General features: G+C 46.8%; 2 protein-coding genes across 2 annotated transcripts; both read left to right on the plus strand.

Annotated features, from left to right (window-relative positions):
* Positions 1 to 8,653: 8,653 nt before the first annotated feature.
* On the plus strand, positions 8,654 to 16,497 carry LOC138368463 (proline-rich protein 36-like). The gene is made up of 2 exons (XM_069330980.1): positions 8,654 to 8,688; positions 15,207 to 16,497. Exons 1-2 carry the CDS (start codon positions 8,654 to 8,656, stop codon positions 16,495 to 16,497), a joined length of 1,326 nt encoding a protein of 441 aa, XP_069187081.1.
* LOC138368464 (mucin-3A-like) lies at positions 16,494 to 20,795 on the plus strand. The gene is made up of 2 exons (XM_069330981.1): positions 16,494 to 16,835; positions 18,969 to 20,795. Exons 1-2 carry the CDS (start codon positions 16,494 to 16,496, stop codon positions 20,793 to 20,795), a joined length of 2,169 nt encoding a protein of 722 aa, XP_069187082.1.
* The last annotated feature ends 533 nt before the right edge of the window (positions 20,796 to 21,328 follow it).

Here is a 21,328-nt window from a genome sequence, read left to right on the forward strand (position 1 = left end):
CTGTAATATCATGTCAGTTACTGCTTCTGCGAGTAGGCCGTTCAACGAGTTTATATCCATATGGAGTGAATTTTTTTCTGGTTCACATTGTAGCTTGTTGATTGTGAAGATGTTTTACTTGTATTTAACCGAGGGCCACTCACACAAGTGGTCTCGACGAGAACAGGAAGCCTTTGGCTTGTCGAAGGCTCCACCCCCCCCACATTTACCATGATAATCTTCCACAGTCTGATTTTGAAAATCAACAGAATCTTTGAATATACGGCTTAAGCAGGTAGGCGATTTTTTTTTTTTAGCCGTATTGGTGAAAAAGGATCTCCTGTTCTCAGTCCAACATTGTGGCTTGTTGAGCTTGAAACCGTTGCTCCTTGTTTGTGTTACATTTGACCTTTGAACAAAAATTCCAGATCAACCTCCTTCAAATTGTTAAACATTTTAAAAATTTCAATGAGATCCGCCCTATCATGCCTGGTTTGCAGTGTTGTTAGCCCAGTGGCCCACGACCGTTTCTGATACGAGAGATGACTTAGCACTGGAATGATTTTTGTTTCTCAGTGTTGAACTTTATCCAGAGCAGCTATGTCCTACTGAAGATGAGGTCTCCATACTTGGATACAGTAATCCAAATTGGGGCGCGCCAGAGATTTATACAGTTAAATCACTACCTTCTTTTCCCTAAAGTCAAAGGTACGCTTGAATATTCCAATGGTTTGGTTTGGTTTGCTTTTCTGACTGCTGCTCCTACCTGTTGTTCAAGTTTCAGTGAGTGGTGGATTTTTACTCCAAGGTCCTTGTTACATTGAACCTTTTAAAGAAGATGTCTCGCTGTAATATGCATCAAATGTATGTGCTTAATATAAATAATATATAATTTACATTATAATAATTATTATTATTGAACAAATCCAAGAGGAACCTTGATGAGGGTTCGAACCTATGCGCTGGGTGCTCAGGCGCGTGTTCTAGTCGATTGTACCACAACATGGTATGTTGAATTTGTTCGTTGATATGTCATGTTAATTTGATTTCTCTGTATTATTATTATTATTATTATTATTATTATTATTATTATTATTATTATTATTATTATTATTATTATTATTATTACTATTATTATGATTATAGCTCATGGTAAATGTAAATTGCTTAGTTCTGAGACTGTACTTGTGGTCGTTCTCGAAACTAATGTTGATATATACATTAATCTGTACAACCAGCTTATCAAAACTTTATCTTACTTGGTATATGAAGTTATTGAATCCATTACGTGTTTAGTATCTCAAATATTTTCCAGACAAAGGTTAAACAAATGCATGTCTGTGTCAGTAATACATATTCTCTATTATGTATATTCTCAATAAATTGAATTATAATTAAATAAATTGAATTATAATTAAATAAATTAAATTATAATTAAATAGATGATGAGCCTAATTGTGTTTATGTTTCTTACCACCTCGTGGAGGCAGCATGGACCCTATACCTATTTGTTAGTTTAGGTCATTTATTATGCACCCCATACCATTTTGTGGGCGATAGTGGATAGGAATACAGACGCTTAATGGGCTCAGGGACGAACCCCCACAATTCATTTAGGTAACCAAGTTACAGTTTTGATGAGCTAGTTGCAAAAGTCAATCAATGCACATCGTCACATTAACAATGGGCTCGAGGCCGACCACAAGTACAGTTTCTAAATTAAGCAATTGACATATGTGGAGAGCTAGTGTCACAATTGATATGTTTATCCTGCACGCCGCCCCCGCATCCAGTGGGCAGCGGTGGATAGGTTGCAGTCACTTAGTTACTACATATAGTTAGCAAACTGGAGATATTTGCCTAAGATTTCTGGTAGCAGATAATTTTGAGTGTAATATTTACACATCGTGGAACATTTCTTACAGAATTGTCTTTGAATTCACGAATCTTTTCGCACTCCACATATTGACAGAGGGTGTGCTAATAATTTTGTTGACACAGTTTACATTTGGTCGTGTCAATATCAGCAGACAATGAAAACTCCCAAAGATACTTACAGCAGAGTCTAAGCCGAGCAGTATTTATTTTGTATATTTTTTTTCTAGTATGCGTAGCGTTTCGGACACGTCCCTAATCCTATATTCCCCGGAATACGACCCTACCAAATCATTTAACAACCAGGTACCCATTTTACTGTTGGGTAAACATTGGCTGTATCCGTCCTCCTGTTTGACATAGGTCTAGGCCTAAGGTCTAGTCTTTAGTGCGCCAAATAAGTCAGCTACATCGGTATTAAGTTTGCACCGCCGCTCCTACCAACTGTGGTAGGCCGTGGAGGTGTGGATTGGCCAGAAATTAAGTCAGTAATTGTTAATGTGGCAATATCGAGGCACGCTGAGGGGAGCGTTGTGAGGTAGGTGGGCCGCCACACGGTACCTGGAGCCCCAGGTATCACTCGTGTGAAAAATAGTCTTTGTGCCCTCCCTACCCATGGTCGCGGTTTGTATGTGCGACTGGTGTGTTTACACGAGAGACCGCCTGGACACCCCATACAGTGCCCCTACACTACGTGTGAGTGTAAACCTTGTGCCTTGCAGGTGTCTATCTGTGCATGTGTGTGTGTAGGGTAGAGAGCAGTGTTGATGACATACCACCCAACAATACATGAAATGAGCCGCAGCAAATAGATGGTTGTTGACACGAGAAGTAAGACTTTGAGACAACAAGTGAGCATGGCTGGTGCGCCCGGGAACCATAACAGCCACCCCGGCGTGGGCTCCAGTCCCCGCCGGGGGCCCCCAGGTGCTGATCCCCACCCGGGGCCCTCCAGTGAGGATCCCAACCCGGGGCCCTCCAGTGAGGATCCCAACCGATGGTAACTATCGACTAGTCCAAGGCAGAAACAGCATAAATGGGACAGGTTACAGCCACAGGGTGAGCAGCAACAGCAGCAGCAACCTCAACAACAACAACGGCAAAACAAAGACAGTGAGTGGCACACTCTAATCTTTCCTGCAATGGGATTGACAGCAGCAAAGAAGTACAGATGGATTATTGAGACCGCCCACGCCCACAGCGCAGAGTATCACATAGAGACCAGGTGTGTAGGTGGCAATGTTAGTGCACGAGTGCAGGAGCATAGTGCCATGAAGTACTTCACAGAGACCAGTCTCGAGTATCAAGGTAAGGGTGTTAAATTGTTGGAAGCAAACCCACGGACAAGACAAACTAAAATTATATTCAATAACTATAGTATTCATGCTGACGTGGAATTTCTCAAGGACTTTAAAGAGATTGTTTGGGTCGAGCGCAACACTGGACCAGGGGGACTGGCCAAAAATCAGGCAATCGCTCTGTTGAAGGGAGACCTACCCCAAGTCATTAAAGTTCCAGGTATGAGGGCATGCAAAGTAGAGAGGTATATTGGCAGCCCAACCATGTGTGGCAACTGTCAACGGTGGGATCACAGAACGTGGCATAATTAGGTGTGGGTGTTGCAGTGGCTCTCACGACACCAAGAAGTGCCTAGCTAAGCTTGCACCGGGGGGGGGGGGGGGGGGGGCGGGGTAATACCTAAATGTGTCAACTGCAAGCAACCCCACCATGCCTGAAACAGGTATTGCAGCGCGAGGCCTACATGGCGGGGCTCGAAGTCACCGAATCAAACCGCAGGTGGACCAGTGAACAGGAGCGGGAATGGCTCCGTAAACAGTACCACAGCAAGCCAGGGTCAGGTTCAGGGACCAGCCCAGGGTCCAGCTCACAATAGACCGACAACAGTCTGGGGTAGTGATCACTCAGTGAACAAGGGAATCCAGGGTGGGGAGGGGAATCAGGCACGGGCCGTGGGCAGAAGATTAGCCAGCCACCACCGCTCCTCCATCCCTTTGGCCTTCCCACCTCTTCCCCCTCCTGGGAACTCACCTACCCATACCCCAATCTCTACCTACGGTGTCGCACCACCACCACCTAACAAACCCATACCAATGAATCAGACTCCTCCACTGTCTCCCATCTGCCTCCCCCACCAGGCACTCCAGGCACTACTGACCCCCAGGAGGTCGTCACTCAGGTTTGTGTTACAGCAATATTACACCGTATGATAAAAGCTCATCCAGTCGTCCACCAAATATTGCAAAAGCAAACGGAACTTGAGAAAGCCCTCTGCCAGATTAAGACGACTCAGGAACAATCCTCAGAATCCTGCAACAGCAGAGTCCATCAAGTGGAGGTCCTGCAAGCCAGAGCCTGATGCAAGATGATGCAACACATACTGCCGAGGTACGTCAGCAGACACAACCAGGACACCAGCACATCAGTGTACACAGTAACACCAGTGAACACAGTAACACCAGTGCACACAGTAACACCAGTGTACACAGTAACACCAGTGTACACAGTAACACCGGTGTACACAGTAACACCAGTGTACACAGTAACACCAGTGTACACAGTAACACCGGTGTACACAGTAACACCAGTGTACACAGTAACACCAGTGTACACAGTAACACCAGTGAACACAGTAACACCAGTGAACACAGTAACACCAGTGTACACAGTAACACCAGTGTACACAGTAACACCAGTGTACACAGTAACACCAGTGTACACAGTAACACCAGTGTACACAGTAACACCAGTACACACAATAACACCAGTACACACTGTAACACCAGTGTACACAGTAACACCAGTGAACACAGTAACACCAGTGTACACAATAACACCAGTACACACAATAACACCAGTACACACAGTAACACCAGTGTACACAGTAACACCGGTGAACACAGTAACACCAGTGTACACAGTAACACCAGTGAACACAGTAACACCAGTGCACACAGTTACACCAGTGTACACAGTAACACCAGTGAACACAGTAGCACCAGTGCACACAGTAACACCAGTGTACACAGTAACACCAGTGCACACAGTAACACCACACACCATGGAATACACAATAACACATGTGAACATAATAATTACACACGTGCAGCTGACGACAAACAACCTCAAAATTGATAATCACAATGAACAACATCTCACTATACTGCAATGGAACTGTAATGGAGTTCGCAATAGAATTAATGACATCATACAGTACGTCTGTGAACACCAAACTGACGTCATAGTGCTACAGGAGACGCTGGTAGGTGATGACTTTAACCCAAGATTCAGCGGTTATCGGAAGTTCTCCCTGCCCTCTGGGGAAAGAAAACGGGGTCTCATCACTTTTGTAAATAACAACATTCCCGCACAGATTATTGATGACCTGCACATGGGGGATGAGTTTGAATCACTGGGAGTAACCCTTTACTTAAACAATAATGCTCTACATATAATCAACCTATATGTCCCACAGAGTAAACTAGACCTTGACATGCTGCCTGAATTTGTTAATGAAGAACCTACCCCGCTGATCGGTGACCTTAATGCCAGACACCCACACTTTGGTGCCAACTGTCATCAGCCCAATGTCAATGGACGGAAACGGTCACTCAATGTCAGGGGAAGTGAAAACCTTAGAGTCCTGGGTGATGAATAGCCAACTCACCTCAGAAGAGGAAGATTAGACTATGCTCTCCTGCTGAATGCACAGGACACGGATGCCAGTACATACATTGTACACAGTTTATGTAGTGACCACTGGGCACTATTTACCACCGTCGACATGAACAAGAGAAGGAAAGAGAAAAAGAAAAGAAAAAGGTTATCACTCGGACCAGATATGAGGCCGCACTTCATAAACAGGATGAGTGACTGGTTCACGGAATACCAAATCCCAGAAGACATTGACACATTTGTTGAAGACCTTAATCACCAAATTGAGAGCGGTCTCAGAGTTCCGCGCCAATCGCCTGGGCGAAGTAACCTTCAGAGGAAGAAAAAAATGGTACGAGAACGATTACATAAAGATGCTTAACGCAAATGTAAGAGACATGAGTAGAGAGTACCGGAGACATCCGACTGAAAGTAACCAAGAGTTGTTTAAAACTGTGTGTCAAGTAGCCAGGGAAGAGAAGATTAAAGAGCGGGAAAACAATTGCTTGAGTTCACTAGCTCTATTGGACGGGAAACATCTGCAAGACAAGTGTGGGCAAGAATTCAGATAGCTAAAGGGGGCAGAACCCAGCCTGCGGCTCACAAAGATCCCCAGGGTAAGGCTGAAGAACTAATTCATAAGTGGAGTGATGCAGCATCCTCCTCCCCCCTCCCTGTAGAAATCAGCAGGGAACAGCTCCTGCGACATGATGACAGAAGAATTAGGATAACAAGAGCACTGTCTAGTGATGACGAATATGGGAAACCAATCACAGCCCAGGAAGTAAGGAGCGCTATGAAAAAGGGTAAAAGTACTGCACCTGGTGAAGATGGCGTCACCTACGATATACTCAATGCACTGTGTGAAGTGTCTGGGAATCCACTACTCCACCTGTTTAACAAGTCATTCCTAAGTGGAGTGCTGCCCACACAATGGAAACACGCAATAATTGTTCCCATACCGAAGCCCAATGACCCTGGTAATTACAGACCTATCAGTCTCGTGTCATGCACTTGCAAGATGCTTGAAAGAATCATCCTAAACCGACTATTGCACAAAATAGGCAGGTTAGGGGAGGGGGTCAATGGATTTGTTAAAGGACGGAGCACAGCAAATAGCATAGTTAATTACTTGGCTAATGACACGGCTAGGTACTCTGTATTTGTTAACATCAAAGGAGCCCTTGACAAAGCACAGGGATTTGCGATCCTGGACGAGTTTGCATGCATGGGTGTCAAGGGGAGACTCATGAAATGGGTTGAAGACTACCTCACAGGCAGGAAAGCCAAGGTTTGCTTCAATATAGCAGTCTCCAGAACAAAGTATATGGAACTCGGGACCCCCCCAGGTCGGAGTCTTAACCCCTACACTATTCAATGTACTTATGAACGCCATTGCAAATATTGATTTTCCGGAAGGAACACAACAAGTGGGATATGCAGATAATGTCCTAATACAAGCTCCCACCTTGGGAAAAATTGAACAGTCCATTGAACTCCTTGGAAGGAAATGTATTGAGCTCGGTTTCACTCTCCACAAACAAGACGAAGGCATACTCCCATCACAAGCGGAGAGCAAATGAAGAACTGTAAATTAATGGTGTAACACTTGAATGGGTTGACCACTATCGGTACCTTGGCGTCACTGTCGGCTCTAACAAGGGGAAGAAAGAGGAGCTCAATCAACACATAGGAACATGCAAAAGTCAACTCAGGGCACTGAAAGCTATGACCTGGAATGGATATGGAGGCTCTATTGCCGTGCTTAAAATGATATACACAGCCTATGTGCGCTCCGTCATAGACTATGCCGCACCATTTCTGTGCACCTACTCCCAAAGCGATATGAAAAGGCTTGAAAGCATTCAAAATGAAGCCTTGACAATCATTCTTTGAATTCCAAGAACTGCCAAAACGTCTAATCTACGAAAGGCGTTGTCCATCCCCAGTGTTAAAAGCAGAATTAAGGAGCTAAATGCTAAGCTTGCAATTAGGATCGCCAGAGATCCCCATTACAATGATATTGCTAAGAAAAAACTGAGCTCTGTGCTACTTTCAGGGGGAAACAGGAGAAGCAAAAAATGGCATCACAGATCAGTCTGCTACCTCGAAGAGCTTCGCCTGTTTGAGCAAGCCCGTGAGCTCCTCCCTGTAGAGAGGTTACCTCCCTGGGAGGATGGCTCATGCAAGATTATCATCAATGAAATGGCAATGAAAAAATCCAATATGTTACCACAAGAAATGAGGCAGAAGTATCTCGAGGAAATTTATAAAGAAGCCGGAGATGAACTAGATGAAATCTACACTGACGGGTCATCTAATCCTGTCAATGGAAGGGCTGGTGCAGCATATCTTGAGATGATTTCGGGGCTTTTAGTGTCCCCGCGGCCCGGTCCTCGACCAGGCCTCCACCCCCAGGAAGCAGCCCGTGACAGCTGACTAACAGCCAGGGATCTATTTTACTGCTAGGTAACAGGGGCATAGGGTGAAAGAAACTCTGCCCATTGTTTCTCGCCGGCGCCTGGGATCGAACCCAGGACCACAGGATCACAAGTCCAGCGTGCTGTCCACTCCGCCGACCGGCTCCCTCATGCTACCTCCCTCCCTGTGATGCCATTAGCATACACGGTAATCAAGGATAATACTTTCCAACGCAGAAATGAAGAAAAAGCGCGTATTGAGAACTATGCCTCTTCAACGCAAGCAGAGCTAACTGCTATTGTTATGGCGCTAAGGTTTTTTGAACGGAACACTAATGGTGCAGTCATTTGCACCGATTCAAAAGCAGTACTGCAAAACCTAAGTAAAAATCGGGCAGAAAATCTTGCAATAGTCGCTGAAATTAGGAGAGCTGTGATAGTACTTACCAATCAGGGAAGAGTCATCAAGTTTCTGTGGATCCCCTCCCATGTTGGAATATGTGGGAATGAACGAGCAGATGTGTTGGCTGCTGAAGGCGCTGAAGGAGACCATATTGAATACTTCATACCCAAGACTCTACTACAAATTAGAGGTATTGTCAGGCAACATCACCGTGACAAGGTAACTGAGGAAAGGAGGATAGAAGCACAAACCAGTGAATCTGTACGATGGTGCAACATGGTTGCAGCTGGCAATCCCAATCATTATGGCCGAAGAGGAGGAGGACGAGGGAGAGAATCAGTAATAGCGAGAATCCGTCTTGGATACAAATATCCGGGGCGATATGGAATAGAAACAACAGTTGATCAGCGAAGTTGCAAAATCTGTGGTGAGAGTGATGGACACCGCCTTGACCACTATCTACGTGAATGTGAACACCTGAGAGACATCAGAATTATGTGTAGAATAATAAACCCCACATTGTTTGAGTTAGGAAAACACTATTTGTCAAATATTGATACTGTTCTTAAAAGATTTCCCCATTTTGCACCCGCAAGATAACTAAGCTTTTAAGGGTTGATAGATGTTAATCTTCTTGTTTGAGGAGCTGTTCTCTTGAGACAGTTAAGCAAGTCCCAGCTGTGTCTGGGTACAAGTGACAGGATGAACAACCCAGCGGGTTTTCTTCCTATTGGGGAATGTTGTACATGCTGCTATGGCGGTATATCCACTCACAAGATGAGTGGCGCTACCCAATAAACTCGCCCCTCGGGGCAAAATTTAAATTTAAAATTTATGTATTAGCGATAAGATCTACCATTAATGAATAATGACTTATTGTAAATATATAGCCCTTCAAATAGAACATTCTCTTTAACTAGCTGACATTGTAATTATAAGGTGTGGAGGATAGATGAAACTGTTTATGTAATAATCTCTGTTGAAGTCATAAAGACTTTTTGTGCCCTCTGTAATGTTTTTTGCGCTACCGCTCACAGGATGAATATGGAGTGCACAATAAACTAGCAGCCTCCGGCGGAAACAAAAAAAAAGTAAAATCTAGGAGTCTGCTGATTTTATTGGATGATCCATAGATGTGTGGCTTTTCTTGCATGATTGATGTATAGTGATTGATGGAATTACTGGTGTCGATTTCACGTTGCCTCCCATCTACATAATGTTGTTGAAGTTCTTGGTATATTATTGCTCTTAGACTGTTTATAAGCAATCCAAGGTTTTACTAAATTTCTCCTTTAAGGCAAATTCTTTGTCTAACTCATCAACTCTATCATGTATTCGGAGGCCAACATGAGATGGAATCCACATGAAATAAACTCTGTTACCATCAGTAATATTTTTTTGGTATTTGTGTCTAGCTGAAAACACGAGCATGTTACAGTTATGTCTGTAAGAGATGAGAGCAATTTAGGATGATAAAGAGTCACTTACAATTAATGTATCAAGTTTGGAGACTTGCACACATTTTAGTGCAGGAGGCAAGATAAAGAGTTCGGTCTGAATGGGCAGAGGCCCCATTTTTTTTAAGGAATACCCACTCAAAATACAAGCCATCACCCATTGTCAGTACAACTGCATTTCCAGCTGCACCCGTGGTGCGGTGTAGGAAACCATCAGTGTATATGATTTATGAGAAAGAGAATGCTCTGTAGACATCAATATGGTTTAAGGCGTTGAGCTTTGCCTCAAGACAAAGCTTGGGCTGATTTATAATTTGTTTTTTAGATGGAAAGGAAGGGATTAAAACTGGAAAGGGGGTACTCTCCTACAGTGCAGGAAAGTGCAGTTGTTGTCTCTCTTAGTACAAATTATAAATATGATACATTCTGAGTTCAGTTCCAATTTTAGTTATCCATTTTCAACAATGTTGACTTTTAATAAAGAAATTCTGGAGGGCTTCTGTGCTAGAGCTAGCCTAACCACTTTTATATCAATATGACAATTGCGCCTATGCAAACAAAAATTTTAGGTATAAACAAAATAATGCAATTAATGTAATAAGTTTGTCAATAATAATGTTGGCCAATTAAACTTACTTTTTAAAATGATCATTGGAGCCAATTTTCTTAACGCAACATGTTCATCTATAGCTGTTCTCTACCAGTTACTATATGGCATGGAGTGAATAAAATAAACTAAATAATCTAAATAGATAGAACGCATAAACAGTATAATACTGAAAACGGCTAAGTAATACATAGCATGCTCGATTTTCTCTTTTCTGTTTGTTCATTGAAAATGAAGCGTAAATGTTAATTTAGGGGAGACTAAGCTTTTAAAGTCTCCACGGGCTGGGTTACATTTATTTATTTTATTTATTTATTTATTTTTTATTTTCTAATTTACATATACAAGAGTTCTTACATTCTTGTACAGTCACTAGCACGCGTAGCGTTTCGGGCAAGTCCTTAATCCTATGTTCCCCGGAAATACGACCCCGCCAAATCGTTTAAGAACCAGGTATCCATTTTACTGTTTTTTTTTTTTTTTTTTTTTTTTTTTTTTTTTGAGATATATACAAGAGTTGTTACATTCTCGTACAGCCACTAGTACGCGTAGCGTTTCGGGCAGGTCCCTGGAATACGATCCCCGCCGCGAAGAATCGTTTTTTCATCCAAGTACACATTTTACTGTTGCGTTAAACAGAGGCTACAGTTAAGGAATTGCGCCCAGTAAATCCTCCCCGGCCAGGATACGAACCCATGACATAGCGCTCGCGGAACGCTAGGCGAGTGTCTTACCACTACACCACGGAGACTGTGAAGTACGCATAAAGTACGCATACGCATAATACTGTTGGGTTAACGTGGCTACAGTTAAGGATTTGCACCCAATAAATCCTTTCCGGCCAGGATGCAAACCCAGGAAAAAGCGCTCGCGAAACGCCAGGCGAGCGTCTTACCACTACGCCATGGGGACTATTTAGCCTATATCTGTCTAGAACAATATTATAGAGGTCCCTCAAGGCAACGGCAAGGCTCGTCCCGTACTTACCCATGCACGTCTAAAAAGCCGAAAATATATTATATATGTAAAACTAATATTTTTTTAAGAATTTTAATGATATTTAAAACGCATAGGAAAGACTTACTTGAGTTCAAAATGCATAAATATTACATTAAATTAGAATGGGTATTACTGAACTAAGATTTAGGTTATACTGTAGTTAGGCTTGTTGTATGTATGGTCATGTATTAGCAAGACCAATCAGAAGCCAAGAAAATTGTTTTTCTAATACATGGTATGGCTGCCACCATATGAATATATCTGAATTTAACTGAGGGTCACTAACACTCTAGTAGCCTCGACGCGGACAGGAAGCTGACGGCTTTTCATAGGTCCCCCCATTTGCCCTGAAGATTTTTTCCAGCTGGATTTATAAAAACAGAGATTTGCAATACGTACCAAGTACGTATTGCAAATCTATACGTACCAAGACGAAGGAAACGAAAAAGAACCGAATGGATAACAAAGGTAGTGAAAAACGTTCCAGGAACAGAAATAACATCACACGAGACCAGTAGACATGGCAGGATGTGTAGAATACCCCCGTTGAAAAGCAGAGGTGCAATAGGTATTGAATACTCTGAAAGAGAACCTATTACATTTCTCAAACGTTAAAACAAAACACAACCTTTGGAAGAAGCATCAGTACACTAAGAGTCACATCAATTATGAGATATACAGAAGGATATTAACTTAAGCTCAAAACTTTAACAAATCTTTTACTAAAATGAAGTTACCCATTATACAAACATTGTCAGACCTCAGACCTTGATGCCTTAGATATCTTTGCTGTACCTTCCGATCTCTTAAGGTTTTGTGGCCGATATGTAACGAATTATTAGGTTATCATTTCCTTTAACTCTTTCCCATCAGTTTTTGTGTGTGGCTCCATTTAGATACCCTCTTTAATACAAACAATTTCAATTATTTTCTATTACAATGCTACTTTCCTCTCTTCGTTTAACTTATCAATCTGTGTGGAATAGTTTGAGTATCTGTATTATCTATTTTCTTCATTCTTTCGTTTTTCAGTTGGCAGAATAACAACAACTGATACCATTAAGACAAGTGCACTTAAGTTAGCAGTTATATTTGTAATACTCATACTTCTTGTGTTGTGTCGTGATGCTCCTGACCCTGCAGCCCAGGTTTATTTTTCACAACATTTTACATTTAATTCGGGACTCTCGCTTCCATTTTCATGTTTGTCTCTGTTTGCCTCTTGTTTGCCTCTACCAGAACAAGGTTGTTTCCAGTTGTTTTTATAACTTATGAATTGAGGTTCTTGAGTTGTCCCTATTTCTCCGTTATATTCACCCGTAAGTCCTGTCTTTATAATGTCCATACTACCTTCCTGTCATTTAGAGTCACACTCAAATTCCAAGTCTCTAATAGTGTACATACATGCTACCTGTCTCTTGCAACAAGTCCTCTCACTTGAGAGGACTTGTTGAGCATCTCTTAACCAGCAGAGTCACTCCACATACCCTACCTGGGAGTCCCTAACAACTAAGATTTACAGAACTTTCCTGTTAAGAAGTTTCTTTTTCCATGCCAGCTCAATCCCTGATCAACTTCTCATGCGGGGAAGGGAACGTTTTGGAGGTTTCCTTCTCCCACAACTTTCCAGCTCTCCTGCTTGACCTCCGATGCAGCACCGTTTTGGCCTGTCTTTGGACAATTATTCTGCATTGATAACTGCTCTTCCTTTAAATGTCCCATGCACAGTGGAATGATGTAATTATATATGCTCTAAAAATAGTTTTCCAATCATTCGTTTGATATTGTGGTTGACTCTGTATTGTGGCTGACTGGAGAATTTCATCCTTTTGCTGACTGAAGAGATTGAAATCCTCCAACATACCTTACCTTACGGTTACTTTACGGTTACCTTGCGGTAATTCCGGGGGGGGGGGGTGGCGGAGGGGGGTTAGGCTACCCCACGACCCGATCCCCGACCAGGCCTCCTGGTCGATGGACTGGTCAACCAGGTTGTTGGACGCGGTTGCTCGTAGTCTGACGTTGATCAGGTATCCTTTGGAGGTGTTTGTCGAGTTCTCTCTTGAACACTGTGAGGGGTCTGCCAGTTATGCCCCTTATGTTTGGTGGAAGCGTGTTGAACAGTCTCGGACCTCTGATGTTGATAGATATTCTCAACATCAGAGAGTTGAGTACCTATTAATAATAGAGTACCTATTGAGTACTTGAGATAAATAAAGGTATCTATTACACAGATATAATAGGTACTCTCTCAGAGTATTCAATACCTATAGCACCTCTGCTTTTCAACAGGGTATTCTACACATCCTGCCATGGCTACTGGTCTTGTGTGATGTTATTGCTGTGTGCAGATTTGGGACCAGCCCATCTAAAATCTTCCATCTCTCCCGCCTGCGCTGTAAAGAATACAGATTTAAGCTTAAGAGTCTGTCCCAATAATTTAGATAGTTTATTGTGTTGATTGTAGCAGTAAAGGATCTCTGCATACTCTCCAGGTCAGCAATTTCTTCAGCTTTGAATGGGGCTGTTATTGTGCAGCAGTATTCTACATTAGAGAGCACTAGTGTCTTGAAAAGAATCATCATTGGTACGGCATCTCTTGTTTGAAAGGTTCTTGTTATCTAATCTGTTATTTGTCTTGCAGTTGTGACGGCTACTATATTGTGTTCTTTCTAGGTAAGGTCTTTTGCCATGATTACACCCAAATCCTTTGCATTGCTTTCACGTTCTTTGGTATGATTTGACTGAGTTTTGTACGTGGTTTCCATTTTCATAATTTAATTTTTTCCATAGTGCAGAAGCTGGAACTTATCTTCATTAAATACCGTCGTATTTTATGTTGCCCGCTGAAAGTCCTGATTAAAATCAGTTTGGAGATTTGCTGTGTCCTCCATGGTGTCTACTTTCATTAAATTCCTAGTGTCATCTGCAAATAATTATACGGTACTATAGTTTGACGTCTCGTCTATGTCCGACATGTGAAAGAGAAAGAGTACGGGGCTAGCTATGTACCCTGGGGAAATGAGCTCTTCACGGTTGATGGTCCGGAATTTACTTTATTTACTATTACACACTGGGTTCTGTTAGTTAGGAAATTGTAGATCCATTTTCTAATTTTTCGGGAGAGACATTTTAAACACATTTTGTGCGCAATAACACCATGGTCACATTTTCGAAGGCTTTTGCGAAATCTGTGTATATAACGTCAGCGTTTGTTTGCCTTTCATGACATCTATGGCCAGGTCAAAGTGAGCCAGCACTTATGATAGGCAAGAGCGCCGTTATCTGAAATCGTGTTGACCAGGGTTATGTAGACGCTGTGATTCCATGTGCTTTGTGATCTAACTTATTATCCCAAAATTTTGTGATGTGTGATGTTAATGCTATTTGCCAATATATTTTTTGTCTCTGCTTAATTTCCACCTTTATAGATTGGTGTCATTTCTGCTTATTTTAGTATGCTTAGAGCCTGCAACAGTGTTTTTTTTACAGTTCTTGATGTATATGGAGATCCAGGAATCAGGGCCTGGTGCAGAGAATATTGGCATATTGTCTATTGCTTCTTCAAAATCAAGTGGAGTTAGGGTGATATATGATATATGATTTGATGTTGGTATCCCAGTCATGAAGAATTCGGTTGGGTTATTAATCATCAGTGTGTTTAAGGGCTCATTGAAAACGGAATCGAACTGTTGTCTCAGTATTTCGCTCATGACTTTGTTGTCATATGTGAAAGTTTCATCTCCCTTTCCATCTACAGCCACCCCGACGTAAAAGACACCCTGGCGTCACAGCCACCCCGGCGTCACAGCCATCCCAGGGTCACAGCCATCTCTGGGTCACAGCCACCTCGACGTCACAGCCACCCCAGCGTCACAGCCACTCAACGTCACAGCCATCCCAGGGTCACAACCATCTCAGCGTCACAGTCACCCCAGCGTCACAGCCACCCCAGGGTTACAGCCACCCCAGCGTCACAGTCACCCCAACGCCACAGCTACCCCAGGGTCCCAGCCACCCAAGGGTCACACCCACCCCGGCGTCACAGCAATCCCCAGGGTCACAGCCACCCCAGCGGCACAATCAACCTTGCCTCACACCCACCCCAGCGGCACAATCAACCTTGCCTCACACCCACCCCAGCGTCACAGCCATCTCAGATTCACAGCCACCCCAGGGTCACAGCCACCCCAGGGTCACAGCCACCCCAGCATCACAGCCACCCCAGGGTCAAGGCCACCTCAGCGTCACAACCACCCCGGCGTCACAGCCACACCAGAGTCACAGCCACACCAGAGTCACAGCCACACCAGAGTCACAGCCACCCTAGAGTCACAGCCACCCCAGGGTCACAGTAGCTCCAGGGACACAGAAACTTTGGCGTCACAGCCACTTTGGCGTCACAGCCACACCAGAGTCACAGCCACACCAGAGTCACAGCCACACCAGAGTCACAGCCACACCAGAGTCACAGCCACCCTAGAGTCACAGCCACCCCAGGGTCACAGTAGCTCCAGGGACACAGCCACTTTGGCGTCACAGCCACCCCGGCGTCACAGCCACCCCAGGGTCACAGTAACTCCAGGATCACAGCCACTCCGGTGTCAAAGCCACCCCGGCGTCACAGCCACCCCCCAGGGTCACAACCACCCTGGCGTCACAGCCACGCCGGCGTCACAGCCACCCCGTCGTCACAGCCACTCCAGGGTCATAGCCACCTCAAGGTCACAGTCACCCCAGGGTCACAGCCACCTTGCGGTCACAGCTATCCCGGCGTCACAGCCACCCCTGCGTCACAGCCACCCTAGGGTCACAGCCACCCCGGCGTCACAGCCACCCCGGCGTCACAGCCACCCCGGCGTCACAGCCACTCCGGCGTCACAGCCTCCCCTGCGTCACAGCCACCCTAGGGTCACAGCCACCCCGGCGTCACAGCCACTCCGGCGTCACAGCCACCCCTGCGTCACAGCCACCCCAGAGTCACAGCCACCCTGGCGTCATAGCCACCAAGATGCCACAGCCACTCCAGGGTCACAACTACCCCAGTGTCACAGCCACCCCAGGGTCACAAACACCTCTGGATGACAACCGTCACAGGGTCACAGCCACCCAAGCATCACAGCCACTCCAGTATCACAGACACTATAGGGTCACAGCCACCGCAGGGTCACAGCCACCGCAGGTTCACAGCCACCTTTGGGTCACACCCACCTCAGGGTTCACAGCCACCCTATCGTCACAGTCACCCCGGCATCACAGCCACCACGGGGTCACAGCCACCCCAGGGTCACAGCCTCCCCAGGGTCACAGCCACCCTGGTGTCACAGCCACCACGGCGTCACAGCCACCCTAAGGGTCACAGCCACCCTGGCGTCACAGCCACCCCAGGGTCACCGCTACCTTGGCGTCACAGCCACCCCAGTGTAACACCCATGAGCTCCCCCCCTTAGAGTTCACACCCAAGGAAGCCTTCTCCAAGAGGTCAGCCCGGATGACCTCCGGATAATCTTGTATGTTGATTAAAAATTCCTGGGTTAGTCTTAGTCAGCATAGTTTCAAGTATGTAATATTTCATGATACTCTGGTCAAACATTGCAAGGGAATTAGTCCCCAGATTCTTATGTGTAAACATCCATGGATCTCCCCCTTTTGGCCAGGTCAGAGGTCAGTCACATACGTAATTAATAACTTCTCTCTTGAAGAGTGTATGGTGAATGTCAAACAAGCTTATTGAAATATTGTTTAAGTGTTTGTGCACGTGTGGCCGACTTCCTACATTCTTGGTGGAGGTAGCAACAGCAAATCTCTCCCCCTCCCCCCTGTGGGGGTTGTATATAGAGGTCCTGTAGAGACTTAGTGAGGACAGAGTGCCAGACACCGGGGCCCAGAGAGGGCTGTGAAGAACATCTCAGCCAGGGAGAGACAGAGGTCTTAAGGTAATGTGTGTGATCTCTGAGGTTTTGTTCCATGTCCAAATTTCTTAAATTTTTGCCAGTGTTAGAGTAGGATTTATAAGTGGTAATTGACATAATTTTGGTCTCAATAAACTCATGTTAAATTTCCCGTCTGTGTCAATTGTTGAATCCTCTTAGCATTTTGGATATAGTGGCTGACAACCGTTTTCATAATTAATGACAGGCATAGCAAGTACTCTCCAAGTCAAGCAATGTTTCTTGCCTCGTTGCTTGATGTAGTCTCAATGGTCAAAGGCAGATGGTGGCAGCGTATTTAATCCTGTGTTAGCATTTCCTTGTTGGCAGTGTATCTTTTAGTTCCGGTGTAACCATCATATGTCAGCTCATAACAGTGTTACCAAGTAAGTCCCTACAGGACCTCTATATACAACCCCCCACAGGGGGGAGGGGGAAGATCTGCTGTTGCTACCCACCAAGAATGTAAGAGATCGGCCACACGTGTACAAACGCTCAAAAAATATTTCAATAAGCTTGTTTGACTTTTACCATACACTCTTCAAGAGAGGAGTTATTAATTACGTATGTGACTGACCTCTGACCTGGCCAAAAAGGGGGAGATCCATGGATGTTTACACATAAGAATCTGGAGTCTAATTCCCTTGCAATGTTTCCAGTGAGAAAATGCGAGAATTCCAGATGAACGAACCAAAGTGGAAGGAAATTATTGAACTTTTAGAGGGAGGAAAATATCCGTCGAAGAAACGTAATTTAGCAATTCTTGATTTTGAAATAAAGGATGGGGTCTTATTTTATGTAAAGGGACAGAAGGATCGTGCAGTTTTTCAGTTGGTTATCCCAAAGGTGTTGAAGAAGTCAGCTTTGAAACTCGCACATTCGTCTAAGATTGCAGGTCATCCGGGGATTTTTAAAACTCACATGAAAGCCAAGTCACTCTTTTTCTTCCCCGGTATGTTAACAGAGGTCATTAACTTCGTTAAGTCATGTGGTCATTGTCAAAGGAGGAAAGGTACCCTTAAGGTACAAGCTCCATTGCAAGAATTTCCAGAAATTTTGGAATCTTTAGATCGGGTGGGGGCTGATCTGATTGATCTGCATCACAGTCATTCAGGAAACCGTTACGTATTGGTGTTGGTAGACCACCTGTCCAGGTACACCACACTGATTGCATTGCCTCAGAAAGATTCACGAACTGTTTCAAAGGCGTTCTTAGATAGGTTTGTCACGGTATTTGGTCCCCTTAAAGTGTTATTTTCTGACCGAGGTCAAGAGTTTGTTGGTAACACTTTTAAAGAAGTTTGTAAAATTTTAGAAACTACAACAGCCCTCACGACTGCTTACCATCCGCAAGCAAACGGTATGACTGAAAGAACCAATCGTACAATTAAGGCTTCCCTGGGTGTGAACTCTAAGGGGGGGGGGGAGGTCATGGGTGTTACACCAGGGTCACAGCTACCCCGGCGTCACAGCCACCCCGGCGTCATAGCCACCCTGGCGTCACAGCCACCCCAGGGGTTACAACCACCCAAGCGTCATAGCCACCCTGGCGTCACAAATATCCCAGGGTCATAGCCACCTCAAGGTCACAGTGACCCCAGGGTCACAGCTATCCTGACGTCACAGCCTCCCAAGCGTCACAGCCACCCCGGCGTCACAGCCACTCCGTCGTCACAGCCACCCCTGCGTCACAGTCACCCTGGCGTCACAGCTACCCCAGCGTCACAATCACACCAGGGATGGTACCCCAGTGTCACAGCCACCCAACGTCACAGCCACCCTAGGGTCACAGTCACCACGGCGTCAGAGCCACCCCTGGGTCACAGACACCCCAGCGTCACAGCCACACCAACGACACAGCCACACAGCGGTCACAGTAACCCCAGGGACACAGCCACTTTGGCGTCACAGCCACCCCGGCGTCACAGCAGCGTTACAGCAACCCTGGCGTTACAACCACCCCAGGGTAACAGCCACCCCAGAGTCACAGCCACCCCGGAGTCACAGCCACCCCGGAGGGTCACAGACACCCCAGCGTCACAGCAACCCTGGCGTAATAGCCACCCCAGCGTCACAGCCACCCCGGCGTCACAGTCACCCCGGCGTCACAGTCACCCCAGGGTCACAGGCACTCTGGCGTCACAGCCACCCCTGCGTCACACCCAATTCAGGGTCACAGGCACTCTGGCGTCACAGCCACCTTGGCGTCACAGCCTCCCCTGCGTCACAGCCAATTCAGGGTCACAGACACCCCAGCGTCACAGCAACCCCGCCGTCACAGCCACCCCAGCGTTACAGCCACCCCAGGGTCACAGCCAACCCAGGGTCACAGCCACCTTAGCGTCACAGTCACTCCGGCGTTACAGCAACCCTTGCGTCACAGCAACCCCAGCGTCACAGCCACTCCAGGGTCACAAGCACTCTGGCGTCACAGCCACCCCGGCGTCACAGCCACCCCAGCGTCACAGCCACCACAGTGTCACAGCCACCCTGGCGTCACAGCCACCCCAGCGTCACAGCCACCACAGTGTCACAGCCACCCCGGCGTCACAGTCACCCCAGCGTCACAGCCACCTCAGGGTCCCAGCAGCCTTAGGATCACAGCCTATCCAGGGCCACAGCCACCCCAGCGTTACAGCCACCCCAAGGTCACAGCCACCCCGGCGTCACAGCCACCCTGGCGTCACAGCCACCCCGGCATCACAGCCACCCCAGCGTCACAGCCACCCCAGAGTCACAGCCACCCCAGAGTCACAGCCACCTCGGCATCCCAGCCACCCTGGCGTCATAGCCACCAAGGTGCTACAGCCACTCCAGGGTCACAGCTACCCCAGTGTCATAGCCACCCCGGCGTCACAGACACCCCCGACGTCACAGCCACCCCGGAGTCAAAGCTACCCCAGTGTCACAGCCACCCCAGGGTCACAAACACCTCAGAATCACAACCGTCACAGGGTCACAGCCACCCAAGCATCACAGCCACTCCAGTATCACAGACACTATAGGGTCACAGCCACCGCAGGGTCACAGCCACCGCAGGTTCACAGCCACCTTTGGGTCACACCCACCTCAGGGTTCACAGCCACCCCGGCGTCACAGCCACCACGGCGTCACAGCCACCCCAGGATCACAGCCACCCTGGTGTCACAGCCACCCCGGCGTCATAGCAATCCCAGGGTCACAGCGATCCTGGCGTCACAGCCACCACGGCGTCACAGCCACCCCAGGGTCACAGCCACCCTGGCGTCACATCCACCCCAGGGTAACAGCCACCCTGGTGTCACAGCCACCACGGCGTCACATGCACCCCAGGGTAACAGCCACCCTGGCGTCACAGCCACCACGGCGTCACAGCCACCCCAGGGTCACAGCCACCCTGGCGTCACAGCCACCACGGCGTCACAGCCACCCCAGGGTAACAGCCACCCTGGCGTCACATCCACCCCAGGGTAACAGCCACCCCAGGGTCACAGCCACCACGGCGTCACATCCACCCCAGGGTAACAGCCACCCTGGTGTCACAGCCACCCTAGAGTCACAGCCACCCTGGCGTCACAGCCACCACGGCGTCACAGCCACCCCAGGGCCACAGCCACCCTGGCGTCACAGTCACCGCGGCGTCACAGCCACCCCAGCGTCACAGCCACCCCAGGGTCACAGCCACCCCAGGGTCACAGCCTCCCTGGCGTCACAGCCACCACGGCGTCACAGCCATCCCAGGGTCACAGCCACCCTGACGTCACAGCCATCCCGGCGTCACAGCCACCCTGGCGTCACAGCCACCCCAGGGTCACAGCCACCCCGGCGTCACAGCCACCCCGGCGTCACAGCCACCCTGGCTTCAGAGCCATCCCAGGGTCACAGCCACCCCGGCGTCACAGCCACCCTGGCGTCACAGCCACCCCAAGTTCACAGCCACCACGGCGTCACAACCACCCCAGGGTCACAACCACCCCAGCGTCACAGCCACCCTGGCGTCACAGTGA

Source organism: Procambarus clarkii, chromosome 25, assembly GCF_040958095.1.
Source record: "Procambarus clarkii isolate CNS0578487 chromosome 25, FALCON_Pclarkii_2.0, whole genome shotgun sequence".
In the NCBI taxonomy this organism is placed as follows: domain Eukaryota; kingdom Metazoa; phylum Arthropoda; class Malacostraca; order Decapoda; family Cambaridae; genus Procambarus; species Procambarus clarkii.